The 24761-nt window shown below is 36.5% G+C and overlaps 1 protein-coding gene and 1 long non-coding RNA gene across 2 annotated transcripts; one reads left to right on the top strand and one right to left on the bottom strand.

The window, feature by feature from the left end:
- The first annotated feature begins 2265 nt into the window (after positions 1 to 2265).
- Positions 2266 to 2928, top strand: LOC121736439. Its single transcript, XR_006037016.1, has 3 exons — positions 2266 to 2327; positions 2559 to 2709; positions 2795 to 2928. It is a non-coding gene; the product is annotated as an uncharacterized LOC121736439 (long non-coding RNA).
- Positions 2929 to 13209: 10281 nt separating this feature from the next.
- Positions 13210 to 22520, bottom strand: LOC121739695 (pyrokinin-1 receptor-like). Its single transcript, XM_042132229.1, has 4 exons — positions 21797 to 22520; positions 20492 to 20586; positions 19997 to 20104; positions 13210 to 13424 (listed from the first exon to the last, which is right to left on the bottom strand). Exons 1-4 carry the CDS (start codon positions 22518 to 22520, stop codon positions 13350 to 13352), a joined length of 1002 nt encoding a protein of 333 aa, XP_041988163.1. The 3' UTR covers positions 13210 to 13349.
- Between the last annotated feature and the right edge of the window lie 2241 nt (positions 22521 to 24761).

The following is a 24761-nucleotide window of genomic DNA, read 5'->3' as shown; positions in this document are numbered from 1 at the left end:
AGGGTAATGTTTGCACACGGGCGCCACATGGGCTAGAGACGGCCCTGGGTGGCCCTGCAGAATAATTCCTATCAAGATAATCATATTCTCATGATTACCATCTATCAATGTCCTTTTCGATGATGCCGTTAATATGAGCCCAAACATGAAACCTCCACTTTGGATTCATATGAAGCTCGGTTCCTATAGCATCCAGGTGATGCTGCTGCAGCGGCATGTAAATATTTACTGGTTATCTACTTCTTACTGGTTGTCGCAATTAAAATGAGCCCAAACACGAAACCACTTCTCTAAGTTGGCGAGTTGGATATCCTATTGATTACCAGGTGATGCTGCAGCACCAGGTCAACTTTCCATTATTATGTGTATACGTATATTGTATATTCACAAATGTCACGAACTATAATGAAATATAAAAAAAACCATCAAACGATTACAAGTTGCTAACGGCCTTTCATGAACCAGATAAATCCTGATTGTACAGCACTGAGCAGGCTGATGATGATGAATTATAGCTAAGAACACTCTCGATCATGTCAGTACAAATTTTATCCGGGATGAAAAGTATCCTTCCCGGGACTCAATGTACCTCCATACAACATTTTAGCATAGATTATGCAGTTGGGGCGTGAAGAACAAAAACACACACACACACACACACACACACACACACACACACACACATACACACACACGCACACACTTTCGCGTTTACAATATTAGTATGGTAATGTAGTAGGTACTGTAAAAATCTGATATCAAGTTTAATATTTTTTAACAGTCTTCACAATAGTTCATTTTGACAACATAAGTACTCCTCTGTTCCTATATTTTAGGGTAATTTAAAACTTTATGCGTTAGATCCTAGATCGCTAGATTAAGACACGATCTCAATAAATTTGTAGCAGCGCCTCGGGACTCAATAGACCAAAGGGACCTATCAGACAGAAATCTGTCACGCGTTCAAGCGTTCTGCGTTCTGTTATAACCCTACAATGTTAGCTGCTTACACTCATTTTCCTTAGTCAGCTGAAGATAAGAGAGACGCTGCTTGAGCGCCGCACCGGACGCAGCACAGTCTCAGTTCAATCTCTGAATCAGTCGGTCGAATTATTTTTGTTAACCGATTTCTATTTCCAATTTCTATTTTCTTATAATTATTTGTACCTTTAATAATTAAGCTAATAAAAGTGTTTTTTTTTTCTAAAAAGGCTTTCATTAAGTCTCGTATAATAGTTCGCATTTTGCGTTCCCACAGGAGCAATTCTGACGCGGTCAGAAAACCCCCTGTGTGGGTATCTCTATAATATAACGTAATACAACACAAAGAACGCAAAACTGACCGCTTGAACGCTTGACTGCGTGACCGCTCTCTGTCTGATAGGTCCCTAAGATTATCCCTAATCTGAGAGCCTTTGCAACACATATAACTGGTCATTATATTTAAGTACGCGTTGTTACGATACAACTCCCAAATGAACTATATTATAGTGAGCCAAGAGCCAGCGATAGCCCGACTTTCCGACCGACACTATAGTGGTTAGAGTGATCGGTAATTTTTGAGCTTCGGTCTCGGACCGCGGTTACTTTAGGAGGTATCCAGTTCTGAAAGTCAACATATATGCAGCTATTTTTTATCTTATTTTCTCCAGAAATCTCGTCTCCTACTGCCGGACATTTATGGCAGTTGCTTCCCACTGCCAGACCACCTAACTAATAGTCTAGTTAAGGCACTCTTATACAGGATAACTTTCATAGTTTACAAAATGGTGGAAGTCTACTTGTGGCCGGCTCTTACTCTACAAAATACGCTATCCTTGTAAGTAGGAAGAGGATATAGTTTCCTTGTAGAGAGATAATTTCAACATACCTCTGTAGCGTACTGGTTGAGTGCATGACGTCTAAACTGGGTGTCGTGGTTTGAATCCCGGATTTTTTCCGTAGTTAAGCTTTGTCGATAATAACTTTTAATAGAGTTGTTTGTGATAAAAACTGTTTGTTTTTTTCCGTTATTTCGGTACTTACATGTGTTTTTCAACAAAATCGGTTAGGTAGCTTCGGAGCATCCCAATAAACAAATATAAACTATTTCCTGTTTAGTCTGTAAGCAAAAATTTGTAATGAGGAGCCAAACTAACAGCCTCGAAGCAGATGGCGCCACCAGCGACTGTCCTTTGTTTACTATAAGTGTCAAATGAGTGGTTGCGATTTCCTTTGTTTTCTTTGTGTTAACGATCTTAAAATGTATTCTTTGTTTAGTGAGCTGAAAAGTGAGCTTCGAAAGAGAAATGCGTCAGTGGTGAGCAAAAAGCCGATCTGAGCGAAAGGTAATAGTAATATTTCAAGTATTCAAAACCTTCAAGAAAAGAGCGTATTCCCTCTTAAAAGGCCGGAAACGCACCTGCAGCTCTTCTGATGTTGCGAGTGTCCATGGGCGACGGCAGTTGCTTACCATCAGGTGACCCGTTTGCTCGTTTGCCCCCTTATTTAATAAAAAAAATTAGGTTATGTTTCTTATTTCACAATATTTTATCCTCATAAGGAGTTTTTATTTCAAGATTGGAGGCGTATGATCGGAACCAAAACTTTGACGGTGGTTTGGGCGATCAAAAGGACGATTCTCTTATCTTTCCACACCCTAATACATTCAGAGACATGAACGCCGATTAACCTGTTCCAAGCATCAGCAAGCAGGAAATATCTGTAAAGGTATGTGTATATTATACATTATTAACATTTGTTTACTATCACAGATAAACGTGAAATATTTAGATATTATTCCATCTTGTTACAGATTGAACACTGAACCAAAAGCCAACTTTTATACAAATCTAGCTCTGACCGCCCCTTACTCATGGTATGCTATACGTTCTTAAGAGGAATGTACAAAGCTTGCAAAAGTGATGTATTTAGTAGACATTAAAGTCTCTTAAGGGGAGGTTATTCCTAAATTAGCAGGCCGATGTCTGTCAGTGCGAATGTCGACGTAAAAGACATTAAAATAACATTCATATCAGCGCGCCTTGTACAGTGGCGGTTACGACGATCGCCGCGTCCATGATAGGGCGAAATAGGAGAAAAAACCTTTTTACTTAGATAAAAAATAGTATAACTAAACATGTATCCGTACATTTCCCTGTAAAATTTTAATAGTAATCGAACTATCCAAATTATTTTTTGATTGAGTCCCTGTAAGTCCTATACAACTGAAAATGTTTTTAAAATCGAGGTTGTTTCGGAATTTTTTTTTATCGAGTAAAATTATCTGTATTGTGTTTCTAACCGTAAAAGTCACTAGTTAAAAGATGTATCTATACATGTATATATTTTTCAGTTTTTTTTAATGACGCTTTCTTTAAAAATTACTCATTCTAGAAACGTGAATTTGGAATAACCTAGCCTTAAGAAGGACGTGTAGTCGTAGATGTGTAGAGGAATGCTATTGTGAATGTGCTGCAGGAAATGGTGCATCTGCTAAGTGCAAACATGTTTGTGTCATAGCCATATTTTATGGTTTACATCCACTATCTTGAACCAGCAGTTTTTGATAAATAAATGTATAAAAATTATTTAAATGTAATAATACCAAACAATCATTGATAACAGCTATTATTTATTTTTCATAATACATTCTCTAGAGTTACAACACATGAAACATAAAAAATACTTTACTTGCTACTGGTTAATCCTATAATCCTCTCAGTATGAACACATTTTAGTACTTGCTGCAACTGTAGTTCAACAAGCTGCGGAATCCCTACAGTAACTTTTCTATTAGCAAACATGTCTTGAATTTGCTTTGACACTTGGTCATAAGATAGCCTATTTCCAATGTTTGACAATCACTTATAGATCTTGCATAATTACGCTTACAAACAGTAAGACAACAGAAGCTCTGTATTTATTTCTTATTTCTTAAAATGTTTCTTATGGCTCAGCATCTGAAAATATAAATTTAAATATAAAATTAAATTAGAATTTGTAATTGGTTTGTTTGTAAGAGGCATGTCTAGAAAATAATAGGTTTGGCTTAGGCTAGACATCATAATTTCACGACTTGTGTATTTACTTCTTTCAAAATGATCATCTTCTGTGAAATGAAGTGAACATAAGCGTGCCATATTCTTTCTTTGAAATTCTTTATTCACAAGGAATTTTCCCACTTTTCCTTCACTTTGGGTCTTTTAATAATAATAATATTTAATATCTATGGACGCTTTAGACCACGTCAGTCTGGCCCCGTGCTAAGTACCTAAAGGACTTGTGTTACAGGTACCAGACAACGGAAATATATTTAATACTTTTATACTATAAAGATTTTTATTATATCATACACATATTTAATACACATCCAGACCCGGGAACTTTGAAAACTCTTTGTTCCTTTGAAAACTCCGACTTGAGCTACCGACGCGCTCACCACTGAGCCACAGAGGTCGTCGAAGACGTCTTTGGAAAACATATGAACTCTCAGATTTTTAAAAGTCAAATCACAACATTGAGGAGTTTTCCCGACTAAGGTATCCAATCCGGTTTTTAACTGATATCCACCTGCTTCTTCCACTCATGTCTTCAATTTAGTCTTTTCTCATCTCAGTATAAATTTTTAAAATACATATTTTATACATAGGTAAAATTTCGCTCTTATTAGCTTTTCTTTTTGTAAATATTAGGATATATTTACTGAGCTCATGATCTTCTTAATTCTCAAAACAAACTCAGAGAAATGAAAATCATACTTACAATTATTTGCTCTACGTATAATATGAACATTCATCATTATAACTTGAAACGTAAGATTAATTTTTTAAATGTTTATTGTTCAAGGCTCTCAAAGTGATGTAATACATTTCTAATAAAAAAACAACTTATATTTCTGCGAGCTGAGAAAGACACAAGTCCTTTCTCAGCTCGCAGAAAAAGAAGGAAGTATTGGTACCTAATAGAAGTAAGTAATTACAGCATTTAATACAGTTGAATGCGATCCATCGTCGTAATCCCGAGATCTTGATCGGTACCGTACTAAGAAAACATACCCCATTCATAATAGCTGCTTTTATTTCCCTTGCGTAGGTGGGGACTGGGGTAGCAGAATCAATGGATGATTTATGCTGTCTTTATATTATTGCCGTATGATTTATTGATATTATTGTATATTTTCGTACACAGGAAAATCCACTTTTCCGTATAAATTAAGACGCAAAAGCACTGACTCCATTATACAAGTACGCTGGACATATTAAGATACCCAGCTGTTTTTTGTGCCTATTTGAAGCGGAATCAGCGCCCCCAATGCGGGGGAAGTGCTAAATCATGACTAAATCTGACGTGACTTGCAAATGGCCGCTCAGTCGCTATTAGTTGTAGAAACCAAAGAGAATATAATCACTACGGTGGTAGAAACTAGTATTAGTGCCAAGTACTCCCACTACTGCTATCAGCGCCAATATGGCGACTTTTAAAAGTCATGTTTACGTCAGATTTAGTTCTCTTCCCCAGAATTTTTTACGTGGGAGAGCCATGCTTCGGCACGAATGGGCCGGCTCGACCGGATAAATACCACGTTCTCACAGAAAACCGGTGTGAAACAGCGCTTGCGCTGTGTTTCGCCGAGTGAGTGAGTTTACCGGAGGTCCAATCCCCTAACCCCTACCCTATTCCCTTCTCTACCCTCAACTATTCCCTTCCCTTCCCTTCCCTACCCTCCCCTATTACCCTATTCCCTCTTAAAAGGTCGGCAACGCACTTACAGCTCTTCTGATGCTGCGAGTGTCCATGGGCGACGGAAGTTGCTTTCCATCAGGTGACCCGTTTGCTCGTTTGCCCCCTTATTTCATAAAAAAAAAATGGGGCGCTGTTTCCGCTTCAAATAGGCACAAGAAACAGCTGTCATTTCAAAGGGTAGCGTATATACAGGGTGTAACAAAAACAAGTGATAATACTTTAGGGTGTGTACGTGTTCCTTGTAGAGAGTTCACTGTGAAAGTAGCAGCGCTGAAAGACCAAAATTTTTTTTCACTTTTGTATGGGGAAACTCGTGACGCTCGGGCCCTTGCCCATACAAAAGTGAAAAAATTTTTTCGTCTTTCAGAGCTGCCACTTTCACAGTAAACTCTCTACAAGGAACACGTACACACCCTAAAATATTATCACTTATTTTTGGTACACACTGTATATACACGTCCAGCGTACTTGTATAATGGAGGTCAGTGCGTAAAAGTGATTCACATTAAAAAATGTTGTCAATTATTGTAGACAATAATATTGGTCTTAATACTTCGTATTTTAATGTCACAAAATAAGAGGCGGTATTATAATAAAATAGAAAGCAGATTTTATTAAACTATTCTAGATGTAGAGTGATAAAAATAGTAGTTTTATTTTTGAATTTTTATCGTACATTTTGTACAAAATCGTTTGAACTAGTCTGGCGAGAGAATATTGAGGGTACATTTAATTATGTTATAGTTTTAATTAAACTAAGTCTTGTTTCGAAGCTTTAAGCAATTAGAGTGTAAAGCCTGCTCTACACTCTCGTGGCATCGGCTTTATATGCCGAGTATTGAGAGGAATGCGATTTATCGATAGATGCTATTCTCGTTATATTGTAACACGAATAATTAAATTCTCGCTTAAGAGGGCAAATAAAGCAATAATAGTCAAACACCGTCCTCTCTTCTCACTTATCTTCGTCTTTCACGTGCCAGGTGAAAAATAACGACGCAGAATCGGCGCCAAATCAGTTTTTTCTTAATAGTTACGTACATACTCCAACTCATTTATTACGAAATGAAAGAAAGGAAACGAAAAATGATGATTCTATGAAATATTGCACAAGCGTGAGACTGTACTCAGCTTTTCACCTTGGATAGGATAAACGTGGAAATAATACTATCATAATTCATAACAGTCCCATATACGGGGAGGCTTATCGAATCCGATATGAATTTTTTTTTCGTGAATCGAAATTATTTTTTTTTTATTTAATCCGACCAGACAGATCGCAGGTCGATCTGACTGGTCTCGTTTCATGCATTCTGTGTGCACGTCGAGTCCAATGACATTGGGCTACAATCAGTTCGACCGGATACGACCGGCTAAGGGCGTTTGTGCCCTACACGGAATTTTACCATCCGGCGCGCTTACCCGTATAATATGGAACCTTTTTCAAAGGGCCTTCCGACTTTTTCATTACGATACCTTGCAACGTCTCGGGTGCTGCAACTTTGTCGGTGTGTAGAGTGAGCTTTACACAGTATTAGTGTAGGAGCCAGCGCTTGCGAACTCGCTGCCAGTACATTGCCGCAAGAGAGCTCTGTAATTCTCTTTATACCTGTATTAAACGAACCTTCTGCTCGTGAACGTACCTAAGCTTAGGCACCAATTATTTAAGAAATGCTACAAATTAAAATTACTTTGCATACGTTAAGCAGATACTATAATTAAACATTAACTGCATTTTAAAATTATGACTTGAATATATTATATATGTACTATCAGAGAAGTTGATTCATTGGCAATATAGATGGAGGCCGACCCACGATATTTGGTTGCGTAATGCGTTATATTAATTTGCTGTTGTCGTCATTTGTCGGCTGAGTTTGACATGATTAGTTCTTTCTACTCTGATACAAGCAGGCCTGTCAACTGCCTATCATCAATCTCTTCGATCATTTTTTATCAAATTAATGGCAATATATCACTAAGTACGTATTGTACGTTATAACTTATTTAAACTTATTTAAAATAAAAATGAAACTCGCAGGCATAATTTTTGATCAGGTCAGTTGACTAAGTTTAAAATGTTTAACGCCAAAAACTATCCAAAATAGTGAATAGTGCCACTGAAGTAATGTTATTTAGAAATAGTTACCGTAATTAGCAAAAATACAATTTAGTTAAATAGTATTTCAAAAAGATTTCTTCCGACTAATTAACCAATTAGGTAAGCAATAATTCCTTCCGACTTCAAAATTTTACGTAATTGAGAATTTAAATGCCTTTCTCAATAACTACTTAGAATTATATATTTTGACGAAACTTGCAGTATTCTGTAAGTTGAACACAACAAAAAAAAAAAACACTTAACTCGTAGTTCAGGAGAAATGCGAACACAAACATACATAATATTATATACACTTTTCAAATTTGGCACAGTTGTCCAAACGCTGATGTAAACTAACATGTATACAAAAACTAGGCAGTGATAACCTCTTGAAGTTGGTTAAAAAAGTTCCATACGGAAATTAATTTTCGTTCATTTTTCTCGTTTTCATTTAACACCGTATGTTACTGAGCGCTTCTCGAAATTACCAGATTCACATTGGATGCGCTAGATAAAACACAGCTTTCATAAAACCTCTGTTGGTTTTCCATTCCAGTGGAAAGGATTACGTCATTAAATCACGTTCAGCTAATTGAATCTAGACTTGCACTTAGCTTTATCGGATTAGCATTTTAAACAGCAATTAAAAAAATCGGCCAAGTGCGAGTTGAACTCGCGCACGAAGGGTTCCGTACCATTATAGAGCAAAAATAGTAAAAAAATATGATTTTTGTATGGGAGCCCCCTTAATTTAATTTTTACATTATTAATTACTAGCTATTTGACGTTTGTTGTATGGGAATAAACATAAATATTAAATATTTAATTTATTTTGTTTTCAGTATTTGTTGTTAAATACTAAAAACAACTCTTTCGGCTGTCAACTCTCTAGCTATTACCGTTCTTGAGTTACAGCCTGGAGACATACAGACAGACAGACGGACAGACATCGAAGTCTTAATAATAGGGTCCTGTTTTTACCCTTTGGGTACGGTACCCTAAAAATTAAGCCCTGAAGTAATGAACAAACGAAGACGCGAGTGGATGAAGTAGGTAAGTAACTTTTTCAAAATCTTCGTTTTTTTGCATAAATGGATGTTTAGGACCTGAAAAATGATTTGAAATAAAAAATAAGGATTTAATGCATAGTCAGATGATAAAGTAGGTAAGTTACAAGGCTTACAGCCTTACACACACCTTGGTTGACTACGGAACTCTAACCAGCTGATATTTTGATTATTGATAGGTTAATAGTTATATAATTTAAGAATAACATAATTGTCCTACAAATATAACAATCCATATTTTAGGACCATCAAGTCAAAGTATGAAATTCTTTCTACATCTGTTAGCTACCACTTTCAAGATTTTTCGCAGATAAAAATGTCATGTCAAAATGAATCTACTTACAAAAAATTAGCTTGATGGTAAAAAAAAAGTTCTAGGAAACCCTGACTAATAGATTTAAAATAATTATTAAAATTAAAATACAGTGTTCACAAAGGTGTAACACTGTATTTTAATTTTAAATTAAGTTTTATTTCCCAACACAATACGTAATAACATCGGTGACAGACAGAGGAACAGCGCAATTATTGTTGAACAATATAAATTGTTGCTTGTCTGAATAACAGTAAATTTCCCTGGGACATAAGATAATAAAAGCTAGATAATATATAGTAAAAGCTTATAACTCGTGGAAACGTGGGCCAACTTTTAAGCGGAATTTGCAATCCGCGTTTTACTCTTATTGCAGACTATATTGCGAATTTTTAACTTCGGATTATTAACGATGAACGGCATAAAATATTTAATCACTTATAACAGTTTTTTTATCCTTCAAGTGTATGATCAATTATTGGAGCTAGTGAAAAACGCTTTTGTGTTGACTGTAGACTTTAGATGATGAGAGTGATGGCCGTAAGGAAATTTAAAAAAATATATTATTACATTTCACGATAGCATATTTTGCTTTGATATTTTGAGTGTAAATATTTCGATTGCAAATATACTTCTCTACAGAGAGAGACAGAGAGAGAGAGAGAGAGAGAGAGTTTACAACTCATTAGTTACAACTAATGAGCTAATTGGGAGAGACCATTCCTATCAATCGAGTAGGTAAGCCCTCGCTTACTTTTTCACAATAATTAATTTATTTACACCTTTTTATTTTGAAATTTCATCTACCAAGCTCAAAAATTCACCTTGAAATGTACATGACAGATGTTATTCATTTTAGTACTTATTTGTATTTATTTTTTTATTATTATTATTTTGTTTTGCAGGAAAGAGAAAGATGGAAGTCTTTGAGGGAGACCTTTGCCCAGCAGTAGGACAGTTTAGGCTTATAATAATTAATAATAATCGGCTAAGTGCGAGTCGGACTCGCGCACGAAGGGTCCCGTACCATTATAGAGCAAAAATAGGCCAAAAATTGTGATTTTTGTATGGGAACCCCCCTTAAATTTTTATTTTATTTAAATATTATTAATAATTATTAAAGTACACATATCATTAAGGCTTTTGTGAAAATTTCAAGTGCCTGCCTGTTGTCATCATTTATACCGAGTGAAAAATGTTTTAAAAATCACGTTTGTTGTATGTGAGCCGCTCTTAAATATTTAATTTATTTTGTTTTTAGTATTTGTTGTTATAGCGGCAATAGAAATACATAATCTGTGAAAAATTTATTTCTCTAGCTATTACCGCTTTTGAGGTACAGCCTGGAGATAGACGGACAGACAGACATCGAAGTCTCAGTAATAGGGTCCCGTTTTTATCCTTTGGGTACGGAACCCTAATAAAAAATATTATTTGTCCACGTGTCACAGTGGAGTATCAAGGACATCGAGAAAAACACGGAAAAAATGTAATTTATCGACGATTCAGCATCAAATGAGTTTTCCGCCCGTTCATAATAATTGGCTAATGTTTTATTTTAGTTATTTCTGCAGTAAATAATTACTTAAATGTTAAAAATTCTAGGAGCCTTTCACAATCGCCGAGTAAGTGACAAAAATGTTTAAGGCGAGGACAAACCCCATTTTGTTACTTATTTACTCCCGGTTTACCTAGTTCCAAATTCCAATATAATAACGAAATGTTAAAAATATAAGATATAAAGCACAATATTTAAATGGATTTAAATCACAAACGTTTTAATAAAACGTAATACTTTGGCTGTAATTAATTTACAAACTCACCTCCAACAAAAATTTTTATCATCGAAATATAAGTATTATCTAGAATAACATACATTTTATTTGAATAAATAATTGTTAGTGAATCTTAAATATTAAAAAGGTCTGAACCGAACAATTTTGTTTCTTATTATTTATTTCCAAAGATATATTTTTTATTTATTTAAGTATTTATTTAATTCAGGCATCTTGGCCCATATTATAAATACCTTATAGACTAACATACATACAATTATACTAAAAACTAACACTAACACTAAAACACTAAACACGTATTGTCTGCGACGTGGGGCGCGACGTGTTCGGAAGCCGTCCTCGGAACCTCCTGTAGACGACTCCAATCGGCCTGAACTCCTCCTTCTTGAAGGTCGGTAGATGGTGCGTCGGGACTCTCACCACAAAGGAGCTAAAATTCACTTTGTGGCGGGACTCCAAGCGCTCGACCCTCAAGACGTAGTGGGTCTTGCTCCTGATGTAGTCCACGACCTGCTCGACCGTCGTGGACCAGTGCAGCCTGGACACGTACAGCGGCGTCGCGGGAGTCTCACGCCGCAACAGCTGCTCGGGTCCTTCGGGTGCGGTGCCGCGATGGTTGCGGACGACGGGTTTCTTCTTCTTCCTCTCTACTCTTATAAACCCGTCATCATCGCACTTTTGATCCTTTTCAGGGGGAGGACACTCCTTTGCAGGGGCCTCCTTTTTCCATTTGTTTTTGGATCGCGGGGGGGGGGGAGGGGGCACTTGCGTAGGTCGGCCGCGGCTCCGTTGCAGGCGGGGCGCGGGTGGCGGGGGCAGCGGCCACGGCGGCGATGACGTGCTCGTGCGTTGACCCGTCTGAAAGTGCTGACGGGCTGAACGTGATCGCTTGCGCACCACGTCGGCGAGTGACGAACGCGGCATCAGGTGACCTACATATTGAATTACCACTCTTTAATTGTGATAATTCATTACGTAGATCGCTGATCGTAGACTCCGATGCCTGCAGTCTACCTCGAACTTCGGCCAACTCTTCTTTCAGGAATCTGATGTCCTTTAAGAGGGTGACGACGTCGACGTGGTCCAGCGTCACGGGCGGCAGCTTATGCAGTTTTTTTACCACAAAAGCCGGCACCTCATCCGAATCCGTCTGCTTCAGCAAGGATATAATATCCTGCACGCTTCTTTCAGTTCCATTTAAAAAAAACATGAAAAATAACATAGAGAAGATCCGCCCCACGAAACTACAATTTTATGCTTAGCTAAATTATCTTCTATCTTCTTCTTCTATAACTTCGGTTGTGTGCAAGGTTATCGTTTTGGAATTGAGGTAAGTGCTCGCCTTAACAAGATATTTTAAAATTGCGTATATTCGCTTAATTATAGCGGAAAAGGCACTCGGATACACTTTTGTACAAGATAGCTATTGAACTCAGTATTGATTGGGCAATTCTGTTCACTGATTAAAAGCACATCTTGACTTGTTTTTCCACCAATCACAGCCATTGTCACACCTACTACATTTCTACATCTTTCTGATAGCGTTTTCGGCATCTGAGCTGCCCCGGGGCAGGGTGGGCCGACAGGATACGAAAACATCCGAAGTTTAAATTAAGATCATATTACACTTTTTAAACTACGTATTGCATAGTACTAGTGCAATACGTAGTTTATGTTCTTAATTTAAACTTCGGCTGTTTCCGTATCCTGTCTGCCTACCCTGCCCAGGGGCAGTTCATGCCGAAAACCGTCTTAGTAAGTAGGTTTTTTAAGAATGGCAGGAATGGGATATTTTGGCTTAAAATGGTGTCAATATGTAAAAAAGTTAGCGCCTTTTGTTAAAAAACAAGTTATAGAATAAGCAGGTGCAACATCTAGTTATAACTTTTACATGAAATATTGCATAGGTCGATTTCATTACTCCGCTCAGAAGTCAGAACTAGTTTGATAGGCTTATAATTACAAAACTTTAGCTCTAGAACTTTTTTAACAAGTCTAGCAAGAAACTTAAGAAAGTCCTAAACTTGCTAACTGAACATCACTCTTAATAATTAACTAGCTATTTGACCGAACTTTGCTCGGTATTCGATAAAACACGAATGAAATGACATTTTCTAAAAATGATATATTATATAATGATAGCTAGGAAGCTAGATCGATTTATCGCCCCCGAAACCCTATATAATAATAGTAATCTTCTGTTTCACATTTTTGTTTCACTCATAACATTTTCACTTTCGTGTTTCGCGTCATTTCTGTCTTCTTCTACAATTCCCAGTTTCATAATATTTCAAATCTCTGTATCGTGTGCATCATGTTTTCCAATATAATGACGCTGTTCAGTATTTTCAGACATGTGTGTTCTCCCTTGAGCTGTGCGATTTGTTGGACTTGGCCGATGACGCTCTTACCCCGAGTAAACTCTGAAAAACATTAATTATTTCTTTATTACATGGTTCCATATCTATATATATAAAAATCAATTGCTGTTCGTTAGTCTCGCTAAAACTCGAGAACGGCTGAACGGATTTATCTTATCTTGGTCTTGAATTATTCGTGGAGGTCTAGGGAAGGTTTAAAAGGTGAGAAAAATTTTGGATGTGTGGCGGTACCCACAAATCGCCTAATATTCCTGCATCGCGCTATCGAAGTTTTCTGAGCGCGTCGGTATATATACGACAGCTGAAATGTATCACGTGGGCTTCGGCCTGACCGAGCATAACACCTCGCTCGGTCGGAAGATCTTCCTTTAGCGTCGCCACGCATTATCCCACAGATGTATAGATGCATGGATGTATATGTAGATGTATGGATGTTTGTTACTCTTTCACGCAAAAACTACTGAACGGATTTTAATGAAACTTTACAATAATATAGCTTAAACATCATAATAACACATAGGCTACAATTTTAACCGACTTTCAAAATGGGGGAGGTGTTATGTTCGTTTTCTTATGTTCAACGATTACTCCGTCGTTTGTTAACCGATTTTCAAAATTTTTCTTTTGGGTATCATCATAAATATAGGGTATCATCCCAATTCGGTATTATATTCACAAAAGTGGTGATCTGATGAAGGATCCATAAGTAAACGAGGGAACTCCTCAAAAATTATAGGGAAATATGTGGTGACTTCGGTTTCGTGAGAAGTATTCTAAGCATATGCTACCAACAAGTAAGATTTTGAACCGAGGTATACCTGGTATACCGTGGTTCGGAAGGTGCTGAGAGAACTCCTGATTCTTTATAGATACAAGTTTGGGAGTTTCGGCGTTGTTTTAAGAACGGAAAGCATATGCTTCTATGCAAATTACATTCATCATCAACATCGTCATCATCATCACTACCATATTATACCATGTTATTGGTAAGTACTTTTCATAGTCTTTTAGATCGAGACTCGAGTTTGTCAAGCGATAATTAAAAAAAATCTATAAAATAAAATAAAATAAAATAAAAATAGCCTTTATTCTACCACCATACAGGAATATTGCTACATTTTTAATTATTATAATTATATTAGAATGTTGCTACATTAATAATTTTATTAGAATTACACATTAATATATATTTTCTTAAATCATTATTATTGGTATCACAACAATTGCTTTAAACATTTAACTTGTTAATTTTAAAGATTTTTCAATTATAATTTTAATAATAATAGTAATATTAGTTTAGCAATATCTTATTAGTAATTCCTTAAACCTAAGATGTGGAAGTCGCCTCTTTGGCGTAGGCCTCCCCCAGTCTTCTCCAGGTATCTCTGTCTCTCGCTTTCCTTCTCCAATTTAATCCACATTTTTCCTTGAATATATCCTCCCATCTTTTTCTTGGTCTCCCTCTTTTTCTCTGTCCTTCCCTCGGTTGCCATTCTGTTATTTTATTAGTCCATTTTCCATTGTCCATTCTGATTACATGTCCTGCCCAATTCCATTTAAGCATTCTAATTTTCTGTAAAACATCTGCGACCTTAGTCTTGCTCCTTATAGTTTCATTTCTGATTTTATCTATTATCTTTATGCCCAGCATGCTCCTTTCCATTTTGCGTTGATGGATTGCTATCTTGTCTTCATCTTTCCTCCGTAAGGACCAAGTTTGACAGCCGTAAGTTAAGCACGGTAGAATGACAATATTAAATAGTTTACTTTTAACATCTATGCTCACCTCTCTATTTTTCATGATTTCTTTTAAACTCCAGAATTTTTTCCAAGCAATTGCTATTCGTCTATCAGTTTCTTTCTCTGTCTGGTCTTTAAAGGAAATTCGACTGTCCTAGATAAATATACTCTTTCACATATTCTATATCTTGATCTTTCACTCTTATAGGTTGTTGTCTACTGTTAGTTAAAATTTTTGTTTTAGAAGCATTTAATGACAAGCCCACTTTCTTGCTCTCCCTTTCTAGGTCTTTTATCATGTTTTCTAGTTGTTTACTGTCTTCAGCAAATATGGCAATATCGTCAGCAAAGCGTAAATGGCTAAGGAATTCTCCATCAATTTTTATTCCTTGATTTGTCCAATTAATGTTTCTAAATACCATTTCCAGTACAGCCGAAAATATTTTAGGTGAGAGGGGATCTCCTTGTCTCACTCCTTTGTTTATTGGGAACTCTTCTCCTACTCTTTCCAATCTTATTTTGGACCATATCTTGCAATATATGCTATATAAAATCTCTATATACTCTTCATCTACATTTTGGCTTCTTAGGGCTTCCCATATGGCATTGTGTTCCAGTGAATCAAACGCCTTCGTAAAGTCTACCAAACAAATGTACAAGGTCCTTCCAAATTCATTACATTTTTCTATTAGTTGAGTAACAACATGTATATGGTCTATTGTTGAATAGTTTTTTCTAAATCCTGCCTGTTCTCGTGGCTGATTCTCATCTAAGTTCTTTGTGAGTCTCCCAAGAATGATCTTTGAAAAAACCTTGTAAACATTGCTCATCAGACTAATTGGTCTATAATTGTCTAGGTTAGCTCTATCTCCCTTCTTATAAAGTAATGTCATTGTAGATTTTGACCATTGATTTGGAGTATTTCTCTTTTCCAGAATGTTGTTAAACATTGATTGCAATGGTCTTTGTAGAGATTCTGACAGAGATTTTAATAGTTCATTAGTTATGAGGTCTTCTCCAGGTGCTTTATCGTTTTTTTGAGATTTGATGGCTTGTTCTATCTCCGCTAGCAATATGGAAGGTAAGGTCTTGGTTTCAGGTTTCCTGTTTTCTGAAATATATTTTTTGAATGTAGAACTTGCTTCCGTAGAGTAAAGCTTTCTGTAGAATTGAGTTGCTTCTTCTATTATGTCTTGCCGGTTAGTTATCTCATTCCCGGTACGGCTGGTGAGATGTGGTGTCCACTTTGTTGTTTGTCGTAGATCTTTATAGGCTTTTTTCACAGCTCCTGTTTTTTGAATATAATTTTCTAGAGTTTTCTTTCTGTGTGCTCTTTTCCTATCTGTAATGTTTCTATTTATCATTTTGCTCAGCGTTGTTATTCTACTTTTGACCATTCTTGTTCTATTTTCTTTGTATAGTTTTCGTCTTTCATCCAGAAGTGTTTTTAGGTTATTATCATCGGCATCTGTTTTGATTTTCTGATCCTTAGGTATCTGTGAAAATAATTTAGTTATTACCTTCTCAAAATTATCATATTGTATTTGAACTTCAGATGATGTTTCTATGGCAGTTGTAAGTTGTTCTTCCCATCGGATCCCACTTTCTCTAGTCAGAGTTGGTAAATTCCTGGTAAATTGTGTGGTTGGTTTTATATACATTCTCTTAATTTTCTTTCTAGTAAATATTTTGCATCTAATTAATCTGTGGTCCGTATTAAAATTTAAATTTTGGATTATGTCAAAATTTTGTATTTTCAAGTTTTGTGAGGTGAGTATGTAATCTATTTCGGTATGGTGTAAGCCATTTGGTGAACACCACGTCCACTTTCGGCCTTTTCTTATTTTAAATAGGCTATTTGTAAATTTTAGGTTTTTTTCTAAAGCAAATTCTACTAACCTTTGTCCGTGTCTTGATCTTTTTCCATGTGAGTACTTTCCAAAAGCTAATTCTTCTCCTTTTTGTGACTCTCCGATCTGGGCATTGAAGTCACCCATAATTATTAGGTTTTTTGTATGTATTGTTTCCGTTGCCATTTCTAATGTTTTATAAAATTCTTTTAATTCTTCTTCTTTACATTTTTCAGTGGGTGCATAGCATTGGATTAAAGACAAGGGATCTTGATCTTGTAATGCTAGTTCTAGAGATGCTACTCTGTCAGAATAGCTTTTAAAGGATATAATGTTGTTTTTCAATTGTTTTTTTACCAAAAAGCCAACTCCGTACAAGCCATGATTACTATTTGTATGGTAAAGGATATATCCAGGATACTCTAATATTTCTTCATTTTTTCTTCTAGTTTCGCAGATGCCTAACACATCCCATTTTATTTTTTCCATAGCATACTCGAGTTCTGTTATCCGTGCATCTGACATAAGGGTCCTTACATTGAGGCTCGTGGCAATTAAACTTTGTTCACGCTTTGTTACTGGGGGGCTGTAGTCTACATCCTCCACCGAAGTTCCGGTGACTAGCCGGCCCGGAGGACACTGAAAAAGAGTTAGGGGCAGTGGTTGTTTTCTCTTAGGCTTAGCAATGTTTTTAGTGACATGGTTATTTGTCTGTTTTGGTTTGCTCTTGTTGTTAGGATGTTTAGAAAAATTTTCTCCAACTGCTCCTATAATTTTTCTTTTCTTAGTTCCGGTGTGTGTTTTTTTCGGAGAAGGAATAAGATCTTTCTCGCATATATTGAAAGGCATCTATTTGGTTTGCATCTTTTTGGAAGTTGGTTTTTGTTGTTTTAGGAAATTTCGAAGTTGCCAAGTTCTGGTTTTTGGGGCTAGGGGTGTCCATTCTCTTTCTTTTCTCGTTTTCATTTCTATTTGCATTTTGAATCTTGGATTCCTTCTTCTTTTGTAACACTGCTTTTGGTAAATCGTGAGTAATGTAGTAGGTTGATTTCATTTTCTTTTTGTTTTTCATTATTTGTATCTTTCTTTGCAGTGTAGTTGTAGCAAGAAGGATTGGTCGAGCTTTTCTTATATTTACATCTTTTTTCCCCAGACGTAGCAGTCTATCTATTTCGCCTGACTCAATTTTCACATCAATTTCATTTAATGTAGATATCACTAAGGAGCTCAAGACTTCGTTATTTTCATTTTCGGACTCCGGGAGGCCGTGAATTATTATGTTTTTTCTCTTGCTGTTGACTTCCATGTTTAACAATTTGGTATTCAGTTTCTCCACCTCCAATTGTAGCCGTTCGTTTTCCTCTTGGATCGGTTTTATCCTTTCATCGAGCTTCTGCAGAACGGCTGAAGTTATATTTTCGGTTAATTGAGCCGTTTGCAAGTTAAGTTGCTCAGTCATTTTTGCAAAGAACAATGACATTTCAGGTGAAAGTTCAGTTGACATTGTCGTGGTGTACTTGACAGGTTTTTGACAGATAGTAGTTTATGGTCAGGTATGTTTTGTTTATGGATTTATGTTTCTCTATGGTAGTTTTAAACTTCGTCCGATTTATAGACAATACAGTTGGTTCTATTTTTGTTACGTTGTCAACCCTGTCAATATTGCTGCTGTTTTCTTTGTGTTGTCGCACTTGGTTTTTGATTATCGCTATCACAATTACTTGCAAAATGGCTTCCCTTTGTCTTCGCCGTGAACACAATTCATGCGATATCTTCTGATTGGTGTTAGATTGTTGTTTTCCCGAATTGTATTATCAAGCACACACGTATTGTCTAACTTTTTGATTGTCACTTTGCACTAAATTGTTCCGTTTTTGCACACTTTTATATTAATTTCACTGGAGCGTCCAACAATGCGTCTACTCTGTTTTATACCGGAACCGGAAAAAATTTAATTTTATTTATTTTATTTTATGATTCTATTGATAGGAATTATTCTGCAACACAAGTTTAAAAATCATGAAATAAAATTAAATTAAGAAATTTAAAAACCCCCGCTAAACAACTTTAAAAAGTGATGAAATAATATATTTTACTGACTTTAAGTTTAAATAATTCCTAAGTGTAAAGTCATATTTTAGTCCATAATTGTTTTGACAACAATTGTCGTGTCGGTGGACCGCTAATGTAGATGTTTGATTTCACAAAACATTATAGTATCGAGACAATCAGTGACATAGCGATTGGCGATACAAAATGCAAAAGACACTGTTTCCGGTCCCCCGACACACCGTGACAACAATTATGGACCAAAATATCACTTTACACTTAGGAAGTCAGTAAAATATATTATTTCATTACTTTTTAAAGTTTTTAGTAGCAGTATTATATAGTACGGGGGATTTTTTAGCAGCAGTATTTCAAAGTATAGAAGTTTATACTATCATCGTCGTTTTTTTGTAGTTTTGCCTACTGTCAAAAGATCTTATTAAGGGTCAGTCACTGTTCGAAATCGCGAGTCGATGATGCATAAAAAAAATGTAGTGCGACACTTCTTAATTTGACGTGGGAGGGCCATGCTTCGGCACGAATGGGCCGGCTCGACCGGAGAAATACCATGGGCTCACAGAAAGCCGACGTGAAACAGCGCTTGCGCTGTGTTTCGCCGAGTGAGTGAGTTTACCGGGGGCCCAATCCCCTACCCTTTTCCCTTCCCTACCCTCCCATATTTCTTTCCATACCCTCCCCTATTCTCTTCCCTACCCTCCCCTATTACCCTATTCCCTCTTAAAAGGCCGGCAACGTACCTGCAGCTCTTCTGATTCTGCGAGTGTCCATGGGCGACGGAAGTTGCTTTCCATCAGGTGACCCGTTTGCTCGTTTGCCCCCTTTATTTATTAAAAAAAGATTTAATTTTGTATATTTATTAAAAATGTATTTTTTTCTATGCAAAGCGAGGCCTTTAGTCAAATACTTTCGGTTCCTGTTCATTACAAACAAACTAAATAAGTTCAGTATACTTACTTTGAAAGCCTGTCGGAATTTCCTGGACATGAGGCTGTAGAGTATGGGGTTGACGACCGCTGACATGTAGCTGTTGATGGAGCACATGTAGATGATCACGCGCCATACCTGCAAAACACCAACAACATAATATTTAAATGAGTGTGTTCACCTTTAAAAAATAGTATTTACAAATTACGGTTATTTGAAACACACGCCAATAGATGGACAATTTCATTAACTACATACTGGACGATTGAATTTTTTTAGGTCAATTTTGAACTAAGATAAGTTAAAAAAATAGGATTTTGGCGTGATCTCAGCAAGGCGGGCCGCGGCAAATGTCTGGTCAAGGTCGTTTGCTCAGGGGTTGGCCATAAATGAACAAACTATGATCGCCCTTGCGAACATTAGACAGGAAGGTCGAAAACTATTGCGCTTGATTTGAAGGATGGCAACATCAATTAAAACTGACCGGAAAAATAAAAATCATGGCGGAAGACATGTCAATCTTACCCACATATGGTCTGGATAACTGTAGTCCATGAGCGCCATCACTCGCAGCGTGAAGTACGGAGACCAGCATATGAAGAAGAAGGCTGCCACTGCCGCTGGAAATGTAAAAAGAAGGCTAAGGTAATACAAATATCTGCTTACTAGATGTCCCGCGCGGCTTCGCTCGAAATCGTACATTTTCCCATTAAAATAGCTATGTATACTCCCTTCACGTGGTCTACTCTATGTCTGTGCCAAATCTAATAAATAAAATTCTCGTGTCACAGTTTTCGTTGCCATACTCCTCCGAAACGGCTTGACCGATTCTCATGAAATTTTGTGAGCATATTGAGTAGGTCTGAGAATCGGCCAACATCTATTTTTCATACCAAAAAAAATATATATGGCAAAACGTTGTTTTGCCATATATATATATATATATATATAAATATATTTGCCGGGACAGCTAGTATTGCTATAAAAATTACTCCAGTAGTTCGTCAGATAAACCCATTCTAATATTTCCCCCGATTTTTCCATGTTTTCCTGAGTTTCTTCGATCGTATTAGTCTTAGCGTGATAATAGCTGTAGTTCCAGAGATTAGCGCGTTCAAGCAAACATACTCTTCAGGTTTATAATATTAATTATCGCTTCACAAACTCGAGTCTCGATCTAAAAGACTATGAAAAGTATCAATAACAGGGTCATTATAGGCTCATAAGGCATAACCATGGGACGATGCATGGTATAATATGGTAGTGATGATGATGAATGTAAGTTGCATAGTAGTATAATATGCTTTCCGTTCTTAAAACAACGCCGAAACTCCCAAACTTGTATTTATAAAGAATCAGGAGTTCTCTCAGCACCTTCCGAACCACGGTATACCGTATACGTCGGTGCAAAATCTTACTTGTTGCAGGCTGTAGCATATGCTTAGAATACTTCTCACGAAACCGAAGTCACCCCATGTTTCTCTATTAATTTTGAGGAGTTCCATTGATTACTTAGTGTCGTTTTTTTTGCCATTTGGCCACGGAACCCTAAAAATGTCGTTTTCTTGCATAAATGTAGAGCGGGAAAATTATTTGAAATAAAAAAATGTAAATTTTATATATAGCAGATATAATCTAGATGATGAAGTGGGTAAGTTACAAGATAAGGGAAAAAAATTTTTATTGTCCGCATGTTAAAATATATGTATGAATTATCTGGTTCTTCCACTCACGTCATTTATTATCCAATGAAAAAACATTTAAATGTTAAAGTATTTCATTTTCTTACTAAAAACAAACTATACCTACCTTTTACCTAATGCAACATACCCAACATTTTTGTAGCCCGTTTTCTATTGCGTGTAGTCTGCAAACTGTTCGCTCTCAACACTTGTTTTGACGACTTCAGATGTAGCACGATGAGCACAAAAAGAACAACAATAACACACATGGGAAAAACAAAAAACACTATCAGCAAAACACCGATAAAATATTTGTGGTAATCGTTATGAAACGTCGTGAACCAAGCCGCGTAGTCCGTTTTGTGCACTTTATAAATCCAGTAGGTGTTGAAACTCGAAAACGTCAGAGAGGTAATCCAAATCGTAGTTATAACTTTGCAAATGCGAGATGTGAGCATCGTTTTGTGTCCGGAAAACGGTTTAGTTATGGCCAAGTAGCGCTCCACGGTGAACGCGAGTATCGTTAACACACTAAAATTGCCCAAAAACTCGTAGAAGAAAAAGTGGGCGATGAGCAATTTGACGCTCAGTGAGAATTCCGGCAGGCAATATATGCATATCTCCACGGGAATGAAACTGGAGAATATTAAGTCACTGATAGCGAGATTCAGAAGATAGTAGTTGGTGGGCGACCGCATACTCTTGTTCCGTATAACAACAACACAGGTGCACATATTCCCGACGGCACTCAACACTAGGAACGCACTCAGCAGCACGGTAGTCGTCACGTTTAGTTCGTACGCCTGAGGGGCAGTGTAGAGTTCGATATTTGATAGACATTGCGAACAATTCTCTGTACTGTTGTTGAACATTTTTTAAATTCTTTTTTTAAAAACGTTCTTCAATAGTCAGCTTAGGTACAAGAAGAGGCGCGTGCGTGGTTTCTCCAACGCTGACTCGCCATACGCACAGGATGTTGTTGTTTTGGCTTCAATATAACATTTTATAACACCAGCACAACTTGAGTTATTGCAAACTATAAACACACAGTCGCTTCACTATAAATGTTCAAACAGTAGTACGATCGGTACAAAATATGGGAGTAGATTGTGTCGGTATTGATACAAAAAGACGCGTGCGCGTCGTCTCATAAATAATACAATCAAATGATCGGAGTTGATGGTGTCTATAAATTGTGAACCACTTATCGTAGAACCTTGAACTATGGCTTCATACATTGGTGAATTAATTATATTTTGTTTGCTTTTATACAGTGTGTTAGTGTTAATACCGTTATCCTTGAAACCATCAAATGAGCCCGTCAAAATGAACAACTTTTTCTATGAGAACAGTGCTGGGAACTCAAAAAAAATGCCGTCTTCTTACCCATACGGATGCCCGTATCACCAATTTGTATGGGTATGAAGACGGATTTTTTGGAGTTCCCAGTATTGTTCTCATAGAAAAAAAACATTTTGACGGGCTCATTTGATGGTTTCAAGGATAACGGTGTTTACACTAACATCTTGTACTCGTAATACATACTCGTAGGTACTACAAATATTATGTATTTTGTGTGAAACATGTTAAGGTACAGAAATTACACCAGTTGTGCTAGCACGGCGACCAGCGGAAATGCGAAAAAACTGTGGAAATAAACCTAAGGTGCCGTTCCGATCTTTTTTCGTTCCGAAAAATTCAATTAAAATGCCACTTTATGACAGACTATAGTCACAAACTGTGGAGATAAACTTAAGGTGCCGTTCCGATATTTTTTAGTTCCGAATAATTCAATTAAAAAGCCACTTTATGACAGACTATAGTTCTAAAAATTCAAATAATAACCTACATTATGACATATACTATAGTGTGTCATAAAGTGGCATTTTAATTGAATTTTTCGGAACGAAAAAAGATCGGAACGGCACCTTAGGTTTATTTCCACAGTTTGTCCATACTTTCGCATTTCCGCTGGTCGCCGTGCTTTCGCTACAGAGGCTTTATTTTTTGTTTGCATAATATTCGAAAACTTGTAAAAAATTAGTAGTCAGACAACTTTATTAACGTACTTTGTTTTCGTTATGATTTTTAGCTTTTTTATTATTTTTCTGTATCTAATTTTCTTGCAGTAGCACGAGTATGTATGAAGACGGGCGTTGTAGAATCAGTAAAGTCTCGTAATATATTTTTATAAGTACCTACTTCGTAAGAAAATTTAGGGGCTTATTCAAATCTGCTTGCAACGGGCTACGTATTATCTTTTTATTGCCCATAAAATAGAAGGCAATTAATTTGTCCCCAACTCCGGTACGATAAAACAGAATTCAGAATATAGTAAAAATAAAAAAGAGACTCGGCTGGTAACACATTAGAGATTTCGAAACATAAAATAAGAGGGAATTCGAGCAAAAACCTTGGGAAGTTTTCGCGCTCAGTATACTGTTGTAGGAGTGCTGTAAAATAATAATACCATTTATTGGCATTCTGGAAAAAAGAGAGCGTTGAAAAATAATGTATTTATTTAAGTCCATTTATATAATAAATATTAAAGATACTTGTATCATACACGACCTTTGAACAGCTTCTAACCCATACAAGTTGTATGGCGTAGAAGCTTGTTCAAAGTTCGTAGTCTAGTCTGTGTGACTTTTCTAAAAACGAAGACGAACGTTATAGTTGTATAGTGTACCTACTATTATCAATTCTGTGGTTATAGTTATTAGCTGTTTTTTTAGAGAGGGAGTGAGTACTGACTACTAATTAGTTAAGATACATGATAGTAATAATAAATAAGTGTGCTGTTGGATTTATTGATTGCAAGAAAGGTTTTAGCTACAAACACACAAAACGTAGTGTGTCACATACCTTAAAATTGTTTTAAGCAATGCGGTGTAATCTGAATTCTGAACGCCTCCGTAAAATGGCTCTCAATTATGGCTCTTAAGAGGATACACCAGGGGCTAGAGAAATGAAAAAAAAGTACGTGTAATATATATAGCTGTCTCCCTTACCTCGAGCCTCTACCGCAGAACGCGATAGAGACAACTGCAGAAAATCCAAAAAATCAACGATTCGTTGTCCCCTGATTCCTTCTCCAAAACTTAACCGATCTA

The sequence above is a fragment of the Aricia agestis genome, chromosome 2 (genome assembly GCF_905147365.1).
Source record: "Aricia agestis chromosome 2, ilAriAges1.1, whole genome shotgun sequence".
Taxonomy (NCBI): domain Eukaryota; kingdom Metazoa; phylum Arthropoda; class Insecta; order Lepidoptera; family Lycaenidae; genus Aricia; species Aricia agestis.
The sequence above is the reverse complement of the archived record's forward strand: the minus strand, read 5'-3'. Positions and strand labels throughout refer to the sequence as shown.